Raw genomic sequence first — 18,550 nt, forward strand, 5'->3', positions numbered from 1 at the left:
CAGGACACCAAGTATGACAGCCCTGAAACGAAATAGAAAATGCCGGAAAATCTCAGCAGGTCTGGCAGCATCTGTAGGGAGAGAAAAGAGCTAATGTTCGAGGCCGATGACTCTTTGTCAAAGAGCTTTGACTGAACAGCTTTGGCAAAGAGTCATCGGACTCGAAACGTTAGCTCTTTTCTCTCCCTACAGGTGCTACCAGACCTGCTGAGATTTTCCAGCATTTTCTCTTTCATTTCAGATTCCAGCATCCGCAGTAATTTGCTTTTATAAGGATGACAGCCCGACTCTTCTTCAAAACTGTGTCATGGAATCCTTTACATCCAAGTAAGAGCGCAGAAGGGGCCTTGATTTAATGTCTCGTTTAAAGGTCAGCATCTCTGTCAGTGTTGTACTCACTCAGTACTGTCCTGGATTGCCAGCCCTGAATTTTATACGCAAGTCTCTGGAATGGGATTTGGATGTGAGAGCTCTATCGACTGAGCCATGGCTGACATACAGTTCATCAAAATTCATCATCAAACTGCTGGCACCCAAGGCCTTATAACAAACTATGATATGTCAGAGATCCCTACTATTGTGCATCCACATGTCTGCACTGCTAATAAAGATAGAAAGCAGTGACCTTGAATACACTGTTTGCAAACTCTGGTTATAGGTACTCCCAGGTCCCAACGCACCTTAGCATATCATTAAGAGCAAACATTCAGTAAACATATGTTTGGAATAATGCCACAAAGGGATAAAGTCAGCAGGTAATATAGAATGTGCTCATTCATACAAGTCCCTGAATATCTATAGAGAACAGTGCGTTCTGCTGCAGTGCTTGAAGAGTATATCAGCAGCTGGAATGGAAGACTGGTTTATGAATGGCTTTGTCTTCCTTTTCACGTGCACATTCTCATCATCTTTGTTTCTTAAAATTTGTGATTTGACTATATTCTTTGCAATGAAGTACAAATCCTGAAGAAGCAATCCTTTGGAACCAATAATCTTTGTTAATGGAGATTCTGTGATTCACAGGTACTGTGGTAGAGAATGTATGATGCTGAACTGGAGCTTAAGTGTGGTTCTCCTGTTCTCTTCATTTCTGGTCCATTATGTTCTTCAGGCACAGTTTCATGTGAGAGTTTTTATTGCTCATCTGGATCACACAATCTCGGACTAATTCAATGAAGATCTGTGGCCAGAGTTTCTGCAAGGATTCATTTTTAACATCAATAAGAGCAGCATCTTTAACCAGTTCCTGCACGTATACTTGGCAAAACGTCTTTGTTTCCTGATTGCAATATGGGAAAGAAAAAGGAAACATTAATCAAACAATAACTGCAATCATATAAATAAATACACAATTGTTGGTCTGTACATGCCTTGCACCCTCTATCCTCAATGCCACCCTCAGAGTTCTGGGTAAATCAGGAAGGTGTACCCCATAGATACCTTACCCTTGGAAAATGTGCTTTGCATCTTCCATGGCAATACTGGGAACCCATGGTTGGGTAGATTTGGGCAAAGTAACATTTAATCATTCTGCATTGATATTTAAAGATGCGGGAATCACGCGATTCTTTTCTCACTGGTCAGCAGAAATGTGCATAAGTCACTTTTAGACAGATAGTAACCAGATGAAATTGGTCCCTCTTCACTACCAGATCCCAATCAGATTTAGAGCTCAGTTATCAAATATAACTACAGCATTGTCACCTAAAATGATGGCATTGCCCAGTTCGACAAAACATACACTACTAGTTAGTTCCTGACAGAAAATTATGTTAATACATGAATGTGAGAAAAAACAATAAAAAAACCTGCACTGCAAATTTAAGATTTAAATTGCAAACATTTGAAGCCATTGACATTGCTTATTTTTTAAACTCACCCCCTGGAAGATAATGGCCCAGTCTGTGGTTCACTTACATTTAAAGTAATAGCAAAGGTATCTTAAGGGCTAAGAGCAAGTAAAGGGTTTCAAATCAAATGTTAAATTAGAAACTAGGGCAGAATTCTCCGCTCCCGGGAAAAATCGGGAGGGCCGTCGTGACCTCGGCCTAGTTTCACGATGGCCTCGGAGGCCGCTTCTCGCCCCCTATTCTCCCCACCCGGCGGGGCTAGGAGCGGCACTCCGTAACTCTCGGCCGCCGGGCGGCGCGCCAAGAGTGACGCGACGGTGGCGCCTATGTGACGTCAGCCGTGCATGCGCAGGTTGGCCGGCTCCAACCCGCGCATGCGCAGCTGACGTCACAACGGCTGACAGCTCGGACCCGCACATGCGCGGTGGCCGTCTTCCCCTCAGCTGCCCCGCAAGACGTGGCGGCTTGGTCTTGCGGGGCAGCGAAGGGGAAATAGTGCGTCCGATTGAGACGCCGGCCCGACGATCGGTGGGCACCGATCGAGGGCCTGTCCCCTCCCGAGCACAGACGTGGTGCTCATTCCCACCAGGTCCCCTACAAGCCCCAAAAAGGGCATCTCACGGCGATTTCACGATGGCAGTGACTAGGTGTGGTTGCCGCCGTCGTGAACCGGTCGCGAACGGCAGGCCGCTCGGCCCATCCCGGTCGGAGAATCACCGGTCGCAGTGAAAAACGGCGAGAGGCGATTCTTCCGAGCGGGGGGTGGGAGAATCGCGAGGGGTGCCAGGGGGTCGTGAAATTAGTTGGGGGGCCCTCCCGCGATTCTCCCACCTGGCATGGGGAGCAGAGAATCATGCCTTAGATTCTGAGGAGTGGATTTACATCAAATGGCACTTTTTGCACACAATGTAAATTATTTTCAAGTATCAGCACGGTAGCACAGTGTTTAGCACAGTTGCTTCACAGCTCCAGGGTCCCTGGTTCGATTCCCGGCTTGGGTCACTGTCTGTGCGGAGTCTGCACGTTCTCCACGTGTCTGTGTGGGTTTCCTCCGGGTGCTCCGGTTTCCTCCCACAGTCCAAAGATGTGCAGGCTAGGTGGATTGGCCATGCTAAATTGCCCTTACAGTGACCAAAAAAAAGGTTAGGTGGGGTACTGGGATGGGATAGGCTTAAGTGGGGTGCTCTTTCCAGGGGCTGGTGCAGACTCGATGGGCCAAAGGGCATCCTTCTGTACTGTAAATTCTATGATTCTATGATAAATGCTTTAATCACAAAATATAATTCATCTTCAAGGAGTAAGATCATTCTGGAAGCATTTCTGTTTATTTTTAAATCAGACACTGAACCCTTGAAGGGTTAATGAAAAAACACCGCATGCTGTTCCTGGAAAAGGCAGCATTTCACAAGAAAAGGTAATTAAGCACTAAACTCTTGAAGTTAGTGAACTGTTTAAAAAGGGTCATCTGGTGGTTCATGGGTTTGGGAAAAAAAACCATGTGAGAAAACTGTTTAAAAGCTGGTTTGGGTTCTGCTTTGGAGAAGAAAAGATGATCAACTGCTTGGGTAAAGAAGACAACCGCTCTTGAAGCTGCCGACCCAGTCCAAAGTAAAATGTAAGGCAGTTGTTCCAAAGTTACTCCATGTGCTGAAATTGAGTGCAAGCTTTCATAGAACATAGAACATAGAACAATACAGCGCAGTACAGGCCCTTCGGCCCTCGATGTTGCACCGACATGGAAAAAATCTAAAGGCATTGAAGTCTGTCTGAAAAGTAGTGTAAGAGTCATTGATTGTTTCATGGGCCAATGCTGAGAAACCAATAACTGGACCAACTGCATAACTGGACACCATTTCAAGGACTCCACTATTTATCCTTTTCCCTGAACTATTGACTTTTAACCTTTTGGCGAATGCCTCTATTTTATGCATGCACGTGTGTGTGTGTGTCTGACTGAGTGAGAGTTAGGGTATTTAGAAAGAATAATTATTGGACTTTCATATTTCATACTGTCTGCTAGTAAGCTTTGTAGCCCTCTAAGATGGACACCAGTCTACAAAATGGAGAACCGCAAAGAATACAGGGAAAAACAGCCATAGTAAGGACACACAGCTTGCAGTAGCATTTTTGCACATACAAAACCGGTTTCAAGGCAGCTGCAGAAACTCAGCCAAAGGTGCAAATAGGAAAGCGATCTGCATATTAATGAGGTAATACTGGCCAGTCCCAGATACAATAGATACATTTAAGTATCAATGGATACTTTTCTATAGCTACCCAGCCAGAATGGCGCCAGAGAAACCAGGACAATGACCCCTAGGAACCGACCCCCGCCATCGAGAAACGACTCCAGGATAGGGGAGTTCGAATGATATCGATTGGGAAAGACCCAATCGACCCCTAGCAGGTGAAAGAGCCCGCCCCAAGGGGCACGGACCTCTGGGGACCTATAAAAAGGTCCCGCACATGATTCGGTCTGTTGCTTCCTGACTCCGGCCTAGGCTGACTCCAGACTCTGACCCCAGCCTCCAGATCCTGTCTTTCATCACCGGCCGTTGAGCATCAGCCATCTATCAGTAAGTGCCAAAACAACGATCGCTACGTGACCCAGGCATTGCTTATACTCTTGCCGACTTTAAATAACCAGAAGTTGCAGACCAAGAACGGGAGAAGGCCTTGCCCCCCTGACCTTGCCTGTTCCTGTCTAGATAAGTATTTAGTCGTTTAATAGTAGGAATAAGAATTAGTCTTTTTAGCATGTGCATGAGTATTTATTATATTTGTTATAATAAACACTAATTGTTTGGACTTACTGATCGGTGTTTAGATTTATTGCTTTGAACTTGACCTTGATAACTTGTGACAGTGTCTCTTACGGCACCTGGCGACTCCTGAGCATAGATAGATACAGAGCCAAACCAGTGTTAAGCGCATGTCCTTTAAATGGAGGCGTGTTAATCACACTAACAGTAGAACGAGCAACAGCTTTGCCTTTCGACTTGACCAGAGTGATTTTAACAATAATTTTGTTGTTTATTGAAGAAACCTGGGCATTGAGGGTCCGTCTAGATTTAACCATACAGCTAGGTGAAAATCATTTAAATATGTTGTGATCCACAGAGTAGTGGAACTTGATGCAGCCAGACCTGCTGAGATTTTCCAGCATTTTCTCTTTTGGTTTCAGATTCCAGCATCCGCAGTAATTTGCTTTTATTTTTTTCACAGGGATTAGTCTGGTGAACCTCTGCTGCACTCCCCTTATGGTAAGGAGACCAAAACCGTGCACAATACTCCAGATCAGGCCTCACCTAGACTCTTCACAATTGTAGCAAGGCATCTTTACTCCTGTATGACTTTCAAATCCCTTTGCGATGAAGGGCAACAAACCATTTGCCTTCGTTTTTCACATTTTCTCCCGAATTTACACCCACCAACAATAAACAATAATCAGCAACAGATATGTCAATCCCCATATCAATAACAACGATCCCATCCTCCCACCAACCCCCAAACATCAGCCCACATGTTTACATAAACAAATGACAAAAAGGAATCAGGGATTACCCATAGTCATCCTTAATACATACTGGCCCCCTCCCCCCCAACCCTCCCACCCAACCCCCCCCAACCCCACCCCCCCAAATAATGTTCGATGTTATCCAGTTCTTGAAAGTGCATAATAAATAATGCCAATGACTTGTAGAACCCCTCCGAGCTTCCCCTCAGTTCGAACTTAACCTTCTGAAGGGTCAAGTATTCCAACAGGTCCCCTCGCCACGCCAGGGCACAGGGTGGAGAGGCTGCTCTCCATCCCATCAGAATCCGCCTTCAGGCGATCAACGAAGCGAAGACTACGATATCTGCCTCCGTGCCCGTTTCCAACCCTGGCTGTTCCGACACCCCGAATATGGCCTCCCGGGGATCCAGGTCCAGTTTCACATGCAACGCCTTGGAATTTACCCTAAAAACCTCCTTCCAGTACTCCCCTAGCTTTGGACAGGACCAAAACATATGAACGTGATTAACGGGGACCCCCCGCAACGCTCACACACATCTTCTACTCCTTCAAAAAATCGGCTCATCCTCGCCCTCGTGAGGTGCGCTCTGTACACCACCTTCAGCTGTATCAGCCCAACCTCGCACACGAGGTGGAGGCATTCACTCTCTGGAGCACCTCACACCAGAGCCCCTCCTCTATAACCTCTCTCAGCTCTTCCTCCCACTTTGCTTTCATCCCTTCCAATGGTGCCTTATCCTCTTCCAAAATAGCTCCTTGCACCGCTGACACTGCCCCCTTCTCCAGTCCCCTTGTCGTCAGCACCTCCTCCAGCAATGTGGAGGCCGGCACCTCCGGGAAGCTCTGTATCTCCTTCCTGGCAAAATCCCTGAACCTGCATGTATCTAAACATTTCTCCCCTGCTCCAGCCCATACTTCGCTTCCAGCTCCCTCAATTCTGTAAACCAACCCCGAAGAAACAAATCTTTTAGCGTCTTAATCCCCTCTCCTCCCATTTCCGAAAACTTCCATCCCACCTCCCTGGCTCAAACCTGTGGTTCCCCCTAATCGGCATTTCCCTTGACCCTGCCCCCAACCCGAAGTGTTGGCAAAACTGCCTCCAGATTTTCAATGAAGCTATTATTACCGGACTCCCTGAGTATTTCCCTGGGGCCATCGGGAGCAGCGCTGTTGCTAGTGCTTTCAGCCCCGACCCCCTGCACAAACTCTCCTCCATTCTGATCCACTGGGAATCAACCCCTCTGACCCAGCTCCGCACCTTCTCCACATTCGCCGCCCAGTAGTAGTACATCAGGTTTGGGAGACCCAAACCCCTGCCTGCCTTCCCCTCTGTAGCAGCACCTTCCTCACTCTGGCCACCTTCCCTCCCCATCTGAACGAGGTAATCCTTCCCTCAATCTCCCTGAAAAAAGAATTTGGCAGGAAAATCGGTAGGCATTGAAAAATAAACAGAAATCGCGGCAACACATTCATTTTAACTGCCTGTACCCAACCTGCCAGTGACAGAGGAAGACCATCCCACCTTGCCAGATCGGCTTTCACTCTCCCCACCAAACTAGTGATGTTGTACCTGCGAAGCCTCCCCCACTCCCGGGCAACCTGCACCCCCAGATACCGGAGTATGTGAGTCCCTGCCACACGGAATAGCAGCCCCCCCCACCCCTGCCCCCACCCCCGGCTGAGACACCACAAAATACTCACTCTTGTCCAGGTTCAACTTGTACCCCGAGAAAGACCCAAATACTCGTAGTAGCTCCAATATTCCTCCTATCAACGCACTTGGTTCCGACACATACAGCAGCAAGTCGTCGGCATGTAAGGACACCCTATTCTTTATCCCCAGCCACACTATTCCCTTCCATGCTCCCGAACTTCTTAATGCGATGGTCAACGGCTCAATCGCAAGTGCAAACAGCAGGGGGGGACATAGGACATCCCTGTCTCGTCCCACGGTGGAGAGAAAAGTATCTCGAACTGATATTGTTTGTGCGGACACTCGCCTTCGGCTCCTTTTGTAATAGCTTTACCCAGTTCACAAATCTCGGTCCAATCCCAAACCGCTCCAGCACTGCCATCAGGTACCCCCATTCTACCCGATCAAAAGCCTTCTCGCCGTCCAATGCCACAACCACCTCTGTTTCCTTCCCTTCCGCCGGTGCCATAACGACATTCAAAACCCTCCTAATGTTCGACAAAAAAGTCGATTCGCGAGTATACCTTATGGACTGCTGAGAAAAACGAGTACTCCCATTCCCCTGGGTGCAGGAACCTCCAAGGGTCCACCACTCCCATTTCCACCATTAGCCTAGCCAGCGCCTTCGCCCCCCCTGATGGGACCAGCGAGCGTGGCTGTGACCTGTCCAAACTTAGCTCCTGCACCAAGTTCCAGTCCCCCCCCCACAATCAGTTCGTGTGTGTCCAAGTCAGGAATGGCTCCAAACACCTTCCTCGCGAATCCCACATCGTCCCAATTGGGACCATATACACTTAACAGCGCCACCAGTCTCCCCTCCAGCGCCTCTGCCACAATCACATATCTACCCCCCTGATCTGCCACCACCTTCTCCATCTGGAAGCGAACCCTTTTGCTGACCAACACCGCTACCCCTCGAGCCCTTCCATCAAATCCAGAGTGAAACACTTGGCTAACCCAACCCTTTTTAAGTCTCACCTGGTCCTTCACCCTCAAGTGAGTCTCCTGCTGCATTGCCACATCGGCTTTCAAACTTTTAAGATGCGCAAGCACCCTTGACCGGACCTCCTAGCCCTCTCACATTCCACGTGACTATCCTTACTGGGGGTCTCTCATCCCCCCACCTTTCTTATCCACCATCATCATACCACCAGGCCTGGCCCCATAAGCCTGACCCACCCCTGTCCATTGTTAACATCGAGCCCCTTCCCCCCTCCCAAGAACCCCCCCCTATATTTCCCCCTGAAACAACATCCCCCAACACCCATCCCTTCCCCCCCTCTCACTCGCCTCGTATGCCCATTGAAGCCAGCTATCCAGCTTCCAACGTCCGCAGCCCTCCTCTCACCTCACCTCCGTTCACTAGCTGACTTTAGTTAGCTAGCGCGGGTGGCTCCCCCCGCCAAGTTATATTGTCCCCTTCCACCTAGTCCCAGAGAAAGAAAAAACAAAGCAAAACCAACAATACAACCCCTACAATTCACTAACATAACATTTAACCGTCGCAACACAGGACGCCAATCAACCTACCATTAAGTTGAACTCTGTAACAATGCAAAGAGAAGTAAATTACAATACAAATCAGTAAAAAGAAAGTTGTAACATTTATACATTTTCCAGCTGCTCAAACACAGTCCACAGTCTCTCTTCCAATTCTGCTCTTCACGTCTGTCCCAAGCCTTCTGCCCTCACGAATGCCTCAGCCGCCTACGCTGTCTTTGGCGTTATACGTTACCCTCAACTTTGCCGGGTATACCATACCAAATCGCACCCCCTTCTTGTACAATGCCACCTTCACTCGCCCAAACGCCGCTCGTCTTTTTGCCAACTCCACCAATAAGTCCTGGTAGATCCGAACCGCAGTACCATCCCACAGCACCTCACACTTCTGCTTCGCCCAGCTTAATACCTTCTCTTTCATGCAGAACTTATGGAAGCAGATAATTACTGCCCTTGGCGGCTCGCTCACTTTGGGCTTCGGCCTTAATGACCGATGAGTTCAGTCTAGTTCGTACCGGGAGGGGTTCTCACCCTCCCCCATCAGCTCCGCCAACTTCTTAGCGAAGTATTGTGTTGGCCTTGAGCCCTCTGTCCCTTCGGGCAAGCCCACAATTCTCAAATTGTGCCGCCTTGAGCGGTTTTCCAAGTCTTCCAGCTTTGCTCGGAGTCCTCTGTTAACCTCCACCACCCTCCGCAGCTCGTCCCCCATCGAGGTTAGCTGGTCGCTGTGTCGTGACACGGCCTCCTCCACTTCCTTCATCTTCTCGCCCTGCTCTCTCACCTCGGCCGATGCCTTTGCCACCGCCACCCTCACCGGGGTGATTGCCTCCTCCACCAGTGACTTCAGTGCGACCGCCGTCTCCTTCCTCAAGGCCTCCATGAGCCTCGCAAACTGTTTTTCCATCTCCACCGCCATCACCTCGGTCATCTTCTCCACCATAAGTAGTGCGGCCCCGCCTTGCAGTTCGGCTTCGCCATCCTGTCAACACTTTTGCTCATCTTCTCCTTCAGCGGCAATCCTCCTTTCTTCGACGCTGCTCTTTGCATCCTTTAGTGGCTTATTGTTTTTTATTTTCTTTCTTTTCTCTTCTCTCCCCCTTCACCCTCCTGTCCTTCATCAATCTGAATTATTCCTTTTTTTTGAAAAAAGGGGAGAGAAAAAAAACTTTCACCAAACTTCGTTAAACCTTCTTTCTTTGGGGCAGCACGGCGGCCTAGTGGTTAGCACAACCGCCTCACGGCGCTGAGGTCCCAGGTTCGATCCCGGCTCTGGGTCACTGTCCGTGTGGAGTTTGCACATTCTCCCCATGTCTGCGTGGGTTTCAACCCCACAACCCAAAAATGTGCAGGCTAGGTGGATTGGCCACGCTAAATTGCCCCTTAATTGGAAAAAATAATTGGGTAATCTAAATTTTAAAAAAAAAACCTTCTTTCTTTCTCCTCCACATTCACTCAGAGCTCCCCTGGGACCAGGCTTCAGCCTTCTTTCTTCCTCCCAGGTGGGAGCCATCCGATGTGGAACTACCTACCTACATTGTGCCCTGGTCTCGGACCTGCTGCCTCGGCCTCCTCGTAGCTCCGCCCCCGCTGCTCCGACCTCCACGCCACGCTGGGCCCAGCACCTCAGCCCCCGCCGCCCGCGAGGGGTTCTTCACCGGTTTTTAAACCGGCTTCGCTGGCTGCCCGTGACGGCCCCAAAGGCCGACGGTAGTCGGGGGGTGAGTGATGACTCGGGGATTTCCCCGAAATCACCGCGAATCGTGGCCACCGGCGGGTGCTCTTCTTGCTGCGGCTGCCCTGCTCACCCACGCCACCGGAAGTCAACCATTTCCCTTCCTAATTGCCTTCCCCATAGTGTCCAAGATATAGGGACAAGACATTAACCTCCTACAGATGTCGAAGCAGTAGTTTTGCTGAGGACTGCATGGTGCAACAATAATTTCTCTCTCAATGTCAACAAAACCAAGGAACTGGTCACTGACTTCAGGAAGCAAAGTATTGTACACAGCCCTGTCTGAATCAATGATGCAGAGGTGGAGATGGTCGACAGCTTCAAATTCCTGGGTGTGCACATCACCAACAATCTGTCCTGGTGCACCCATGTTGACGCTACGACCAAGAAAGCACAACAATGCCTATACTTCCTCAGGAAATTTGGCATGTCCACATATACTCTTACCAATTTTTACAGATGCACCACAGAAAGCATCCTATCTGGCTGCATCACAGCCTGGTATGGCAACTGCTCAGCCCAAGACGATAAGAAACTAGAGAGTCGTGAACAGAGCCCAGTCTATCTCACAAACCCGCCTCCCATCCATTGACTCCATCTACACCTCCCGCTGCCGTGGGAAAGCAGGCAGCATAATCAAAGACCCCTCCAACCCAGATTATTCTCTCTTCCAACCTCTTCCGTCGGGCAGAAGATACAAAAGTCTGAGAACACGCACTAACAAATTCAAAAACAGCTTCTTCCCCGCTGTTACCAGACTCCTGAATGGCCCTCCTATGGACTAAACTGATCTCTTCACCCATCTTCTTTACTGTTGTAGCACTATACTCCATATATTTCATCCAATGTCCATGTCTATGTATTTACATTGTGTATTTATCGTACGTCCTATGTTTTTCATGAACGGGATGATCTGCCTGGACTGTATGCAGAACAATACTTTGCCCCGTACCTGGGGACACGTGACAATAAATTTTAATCTAAATCTAGTGATGGATGCCTTCTTCAGGAAGGTCAACCAGTATATCAAGTTCAGAATCGCTGGGGAAAGTTAAGCCAAGACAGCCAGAGGCTTCGGTGCTGGCCTGGATTCCCCAAGGTACAAGGTCTCATAGACTGCATGCATGTGCCCATCAAGCCTCCTGCGGGCAAGCCAGTAGCCTTCATTAACCAGAAGGAATTTTATTTCTTCAACTTCCAACTTGTCTGCGATCACTGCAATGGATCCTTCATGTGAATGCTCTTTACCCTCAGAGTAGTCACAACACTTATAATCTCTGGCACTTGCATTGAAGAGATGGCTCCTGATGCCAGTGAGGAACCCAAGGGGCAAAGCAGACAAACATTATATAAGAACATAAGAACATAAGAACTAGGAGCAGGAGTAGGCCATCTGGCCCCTCGAGCCTGCTCCGCCATTCAATGAGATCATGGCTGATCTTTTGTGGACTCAGCTCCACTTTCCGGCCCGAACACCATAACCCTTAATCCCTTTATTCTTCAAAAAACTATCTATCTTTACCTTAAAAACATGTAATGAAGGAGCCTCAACTGCTTCACTGGGCAAGGAATTCCATAGATTCACAACCCTTTGGGTGAAGAAGTTCCTCCTAAACTCAGTCCTAAATCTACTTCCCCTTATTTTGAGGCTATGTCCCCTAGTTCTGCTTTCACCCGCCAGTGGAAACAACCTGCCCGCATCTATCCTATCTATTCCCTTCATAATTTTAAATGTTTCTATAAGATCCCCCCTCATCCTTCTAAATTCCAACAAGTACAGTCCCAGTCTACTCAACCTCTCCTCATAATCCAATCCCTTCAGATCTGGGATTAACCTAGTTAATCTCCTCTGCACACCCTCCAGCGCCAGTACGTCCTTTCTCAAGTAAGGAGACCAAAACTGAACACAATACTCCAGGTGTGGCCGCACTAGCACCTTATACAATTGCAACATAACCTCCCTAGTCTTAAACTCCATCCCTCTAGCAATGAAGGACAAAATTCCATTTGCCTTCTTAATCACCTGTTGCACTTGTAAACCAATCTTCTGTGACTCATGCACTAGCACACCCAAGTCTCTCTGAACAGCGGCATGCTTTAATATTTTATCGTTTAAATAATAATCCCGTTTGCTGTTATTTCTACCAAAATGGATAACCTCACATTTGTCAACATTGTATTCCATCTGCCAGACCCTAGCCCATTCACTTAACCTATCCAAATCCCTCTGCAGACTTCCAGTATCCTCTGCACTTTTCGCTTTACCACTCATCTTAGTGTCATCTGCAAACTTGGACACATTGCCCTTGGTCCCCAACTCCAAATCATCTATGTAAATTGTGAACAATTGTGGGCCCAACACGGATCCCTGAGGGACACCACTAGCTACTGATTGCCAACCAGAGAAACACCCATTTATCCCCACTCTTTGCTTTCTATTAATTAACCAATCCTCTATCCATGCTACTACTTTACCCTTAATGCCATGCATCTTTATCTTATGCAGCAACCTTTTGTGTGGCACCTTGTCAAAGCCTTTCTGGAAATCCAGACATCCATCGGCTCCCCGTTATCTACTGCACTGGTAATGTCCTCAAAAAATTCCACTAAATTATAATGCGAGTCACAGTGTAAAACTGTGACAGATTGGCTATTTGTCTCCTCAAAATTCAGGAGGAGGTTTTCAATATGCCACAGCAAGGATTGGCCAGATAGTGGTGGTCTCCTGCATTGCATTCAACCAGTTGAATAGACTGGGACTGTACTCGTTGGAATTTAGTTGGAATTCAACTTAGCAGTACTGAGAGGGAGCTCCTCGCTGCCCTGCCAGTTAAAGTCATAGTGAAATGAGGAAGCTGATGAGGAGCTGCAGCATGCTGACAGACATCAGAGGCTGCTTGGAAGAAGCAATGGAGCTCAAAGGTACATCATGCTCTCAAATTTTGCCTAATCCCCAGTCACCCCCAAGATTGGTGCATGTCACTCTTGCTATCAACCCTGAATGGATGAATGGAAATTCATCAACCAAATCATGTTAATAATAACACACAAACAAGGGATTTATTATTTGCTGGGAGGCACACATAGATCCAGTAGCTTTTCTTAAATCTTTTATATTGGCTCCTATGTGGTGTTTCCCCTTTGTTGTCAGCTGAGGTGCAGGCTGCCCGGGATGATCCCAGTCACCATCCTCCGGCTGTCTGAGGCCTAATGGGTTGCAGAAAGCTGAGGATCTCCTGCACAGGGCCAGGAGCCTCCTTTGTCATTGTGGTAACTTAAGGCACTTGTGTCAATGACAGACAGGCTGAGGAACTGTTGCCACTTTTGGAGCACCAAGAGAAGACGTCAGAAGCAGAAGGCTCTTGCTCTCTTGCAAGCACACTCACCTCCTTGGTGACCTGAGAAAGTGACGATCAGGGGGAGATTCTTCTTGCCTCTCACCTGCTCTCTTGAGTTCGGGGGCATATCTGCACCTCAAGCATTCACTGACCAGTTTGCTGGCTGTTTGCCAATCTCTCGATGGAGGAAACCTGCACGTAGACGAGAGGGAGATCACAGCCTAGATAGAATCCTCCACTCCACAAGCCAGGATACAGATACCCTCTGGAAACTCTGCCAAATCATTAGGCACCTCATTCTGTATTTCCAGCATCAGCCATCTCACGGACGACTTCAGCCCAGTGCACAACATGGGCATGGGCACAGCATGGGCATGGGCACAGCATGGGCATGGGCACAGCATGGGCACAGCATGGGCACAGCATGGGCATGGGCACAGCATGGGCATGGGCACAGCATGGGCATGGGCACAGCATGGGCATGGGCACAGCATGGACATGGGCACAGCATGGACATGGGCACAGCATGGGCATGGGCACAGCATGGGCATGGGCACAGCATGGGCATGGTCACAGCATGGGCATGGGCACAGCATGGGCATAGCATGGACATGGGCACAGCATGGACACAGCATGGACATGGGCACAGCATGGGCATGGGCACAGCATGGGCATGGGCACAGCATGGGCATGGGCACAGCATGGACATGGGCACAGCATGGGCATGGGCACAGCATGGGCACAGCATGGGCATGGGCACAGCATGGACATGGGCACAGCATGGGCATGGGCACAGCATGGGCATGGGCACAGCATGGGCACAGCATGGGCACAGCATGGACATGGGCACAGCATGGACATGGTCACAGCATGGGCATGGGCACAGCATGGGCATGGGCACAGCATGGGCATGGTCACAGCATGGGCATGGGCACAGCATGGGCATGGGCACAGCATGGGCACAGCATGGGCACAGCATGGACATGGGCACAGCATGGACATGGACACAGCATGGGCACAGCATGGGCATGGGCACAGCATGGGCATGGGCACAGCATGGGCATGGGCACAGCATGGGCATGGGCACAGCATGGACATGGGCACAGCATGGGCATGGGCACAGCATGGGCATGGGCACAGCATGGGCATGGGCACAGCATGGGCATGGGCACAGCATGGGCATGGGCACAGCATGGACATGGGCACAGCATGGGCATGGGCACAGCATGGGCATGGGCACAGCATGGGCATGGGCACAGCATGGGCATGGGCACAGCATGGGCACAGCATGGACATGGGCACAGCATGGGCATGGGCACAGCATGGGCATGGGCACAGCATGGACATGGGCACAGCATGGGCATGGGCACAGCATGGGCATGGGCACAGCATGGGCATGGGCACAGCATGGGCATGGGCACGGCATGGGCACAGCATGGGCATAGGCACAGCATGGGCATGGGCACAGCATGGACATGGGCACAGCATGGACATGGCCTCCCAGCCACTGGCATTGGCTGTCACAGCCTCCAACATCTGATCTGCCGCAGACGTGGTACTCATAACAGGCTAGGTACCTGAATCCCATCGCAAGCACAACCCATAATGGAGAGCACTGGGAAATGGTGCAGTGCTGCACCCTCTGACATCCCAACCTCCTCCTGAGAGGCTGACAATCTCATATCTCTCTGTTCCTGTGGTAGACATATCAGAGAGAACAAAATAATCATTGTTTCTCACCCCTTAAGCTCGGATCCCACAGAATCAGCAACAGTTCATGTAGGTGTCATAAAAATGCTTCACGCCTTGTTCTGAGGTGATTCACCCTCCTGTGACTGAACTCCAACCCACCACCTGTGATGGATCTGCCACCCTGGTAACCTGCCAGCTGCAGGGGCTCCTCTGTTGTGTCACTGGAATTCAAGTGGTCCGTGCTCTCTCCCTGGCATTCTGGGAAATCTTCTTCTTTGGGAACACAGGAGAATAATGTCAGTGGCTGGACAACAGCATCAGAGTGTGCTGGATTCTGCCGCCCTGCCCGCCGCAAGAACACCACAGGTGAATGCGGCTGGAGAATCCCGCCCGCTGCTTAATCACTTTGCCCAGTTGCTGTGGTGTCTGTGGCCAAGGCATTTATGTGGAACTGGATCACTCTGGACCAACTTTGTACAGGTTGACTGTGCCAAGCTCACACAGCCGGACAGAACCAGCTACCTCCACCCATATCCATGATGGGTTCTTCCTCCCCACCATCTGTACCATCACACTTACCAATTTGTTTCTCCTCCAAATTGTATTGTTCTTTGAGGAAGTGCCAAGTGATTTTGGCCAAGGGTGGTATGATGACCGACACAGGCTTGGAGGGCTAAAGGGCCTGTTCCTATGCAATATTGTTCTTTGTTCTCTTCTTTTGAAACTAAGGTTTGTCATTCACCCTGGCAGGATGCTGAAGATCTTAGGTTTGCCTGTGGCATTGCAGCCAAGTTCTCCAAACAATCCCTCCATTGCTGACTTATGTGACCTCCAACCTTAGGCAGGGAGATCTCCTCCTTCTGTCCCTGGGGAAGTGGACACCCAACAAATCCAAGTTTCCTGAAGGAGAACATGCAGGGAGTCATCACCGAATCTTGGGTCACCACAATCTTGCTTCTGCCTTGTCCATAAGCAGATAAGCGGTTTTGATGTCGATGCATCATGCGTGGTCAATTAGTTGCAGGCTGCAGGCCGATAGGAATGGACACTGTTCATATGTTTCTGGGATGGTTGGTGACTATGGGCGCTGGTCGGAGGCTCATGGGGTGGTTGCAGACTATTGGGAGTGGGCTGGTCGCAGGTCGAAGGCTCTTGGAGAAGGTCATAGGCTGATGTGGCTGGTTGCTGGCCATAGGTTCTTGCGGGGTGGTCACAGACCACAGGCTTCTTGCAAACCACCATCTTGAAGTAGGGTTTAGGATGCTGGTAGCTCTTTAAAGATGTCGCCAGCATTTCCCTCCACGTTCCGTGATGACACGGCTTATCGTCTTAAGGCCACTTTCAGAAGCTGAGTGGTCGGGAATGGCTAGATGGCACAAGTTTGTTCTGCAAACAGAGGCCAGAGCGGGAAGGCCCTTGCCATCTGGTTCTGCCTCCGCATTTAAACCAGGTCCGGAAAACATTGGCCATAATGTGCATTTCAGCACTGTGCATATTATTTCAATGAAGAATAATTATGGTTGTGTGGAATTTTATTACCACGCCCGTGTCAACCATGAGAGCAAAAATTGCAAAAGCAAATCGAGCAGTTTAATTCTATGGCGCAGTATTGTTAAGTCACTGATCTGGCCATGGGGGTAGCAGCAACTATAGAAGATGAAATCGAGAATATTATCAAACATCAGTTTTGATTCATTGTAATGTATTGACGCATTAAAATGAACCCATGACACCACTATAGTGCTTACAGCACAATGATAAAATAATGATCTGTAACTTTGAGGTATTTACCTTGAATTGTTCAGAGGTGATGTCCTTATTAGAATAATTCAGGATAGCTCGGCCCACAGTCTCACCTCCGAGCTTTATATTGTCTTTAACCTCCTCCAAAGTCACCCCAGATTTCTTTCCTTTCCCCTCCAGTATGAAATGCAGTTGCTTCTTCCTTGAAAAACAAACAACAAAATTCTCCTCAGTTGTTTACTCAAAGACAACCATATCTCACTACTTAGTAATAAAACATCTGAGCCTAGAAAATGCTAACAACTCTGACATGTGAATATTGCCAATTCACAGTATCAACATACACTGAATTACAAGATGTGAAAGCAGCACCTTTAGAGTATCAGTTAGTATTTGAGCAATTGATTGACTTAATCCAAGAAGCACCTGGATGATCAATTGGCAGCATTTTAATCTCAGTGAAGCAAACATCAAGTCACTAATACATAATTAAAAGACAGCTGATGCTGAAAATCTGAAATAAAAACAGAAAATGCTGCAAATAATCAGCACCTTAGGAGACGTCTGTGGCTGGCAGGTGGTAATTAGCTGGAAGTTTCCTTACCCTCTTCAATGTGGAAAACTCCCAGGGAAACTCCCTCACGACTGTCTAGCACTGTGTCGCCCCCTTTACTGAGGAAGCTGTCTGGAACATGGGCGGGATTCTCCGACCCCCCGCCGGGTCGGAGAATCGCCGGGGGGCGCCATGAATCTCGCCCCCGCCGGCCGCCAAATTCTCCAGCGCCGGAGATTCGCCGGGGGTGGGAGTTGCGCCGCGCCAGGTCGGAGGGCCCCACTGGCGATTCTCCGGCCCCGCGATGGACCGAAGTCCCGCCCGTTCTATGCAGGTTCTGCCAGCGTAAATTGGACGAGGACCCTTACCGGCGGGACCTGGCAGCGCGGGCGGGTCCTGGGGACGGGGGGGGGGGCAATCTGGCCCCGGGGGGTGCCCCCACGGTGGCCGGCCCACGATCAGGGCCCACTGATCCGCGGCAGGCCTGTGCTGTGGGGGCACTCTTTTCCTACGCTCCGGCCGCTGTGATCCTCCACGATGGCCGGCGCGTAGGTGAACCCCCTGCACACGCGCGGGGATAAATCAGCAGCCGCTGATGCTCCTGTGCATGCGCGGACCCGCACCGGTCGGTAGATTCCCTTCCGCCCCGGCTAGCGCGGCGCCAAAGGCCTTCCATGCCAGCCAGCGGGGCGCCATCCACTCAGGGGCGGGCCTAGCCCCTAAAGGTGCGGAGGATTCCACACCTTTGTGGCGGCCTAACGCCGGAGTGGTTCACACCACTCCGTCCCGCTGGGACCCCCCGCCCCACCGGATACGGGAGAATCCCGTCCATGATATCGACAGTATGATTCAGTGAGTAGGACTATGTCAGACTGTTCCTCGATGGGTCAGTGGAGGACTTGAAATGAAAATGAAATTAAATGAAAATCGCT

The 18,550-nt window shown here is 49.7% G+C and overlaps 1 protein-coding gene across 4 annotated transcripts in view; it reads right to left on the reverse strand.

The window, feature by feature from the left end:
• Positions 1-205: 205 nt before the first annotated feature.
• The window catches only part of LOC119956843 (leucine-rich repeat-containing protein 49), a 153,607-nt gene continuing 135,262 nt past the window's right edge, over positions 206-18,550 (reverse strand). For all 4 annotated transcript variants that reach the window (XM_038784326.1, XM_038784327.1, XM_038784325.1 and 1 more), the window contains 2 exons: positions 17,114-17,267; positions 206-1,279 (listed from right to left, as the gene is read on the reverse strand). In XM_038784326.1, coding sequence (XP_038640254.1) covers positions 1,085-1,279; positions 17,114-17,267 — 349 coding nt within the window. In that variant the 3' untranslated portion in view covers positions 206-1,084. The remainder of the gene's footprint in view (positions 1,280-17,113; positions 17,268-18,550) is intronic.

Source organism: Scyliorhinus canicula, chromosome 24, assembly GCF_902713615.1.
Source record: "Scyliorhinus canicula chromosome 24, sScyCan1.1, whole genome shotgun sequence".
Taxonomy (NCBI): domain Eukaryota; kingdom Metazoa; phylum Chordata; class Chondrichthyes; order Carcharhiniformes; family Scyliorhinidae; genus Scyliorhinus; species Scyliorhinus canicula.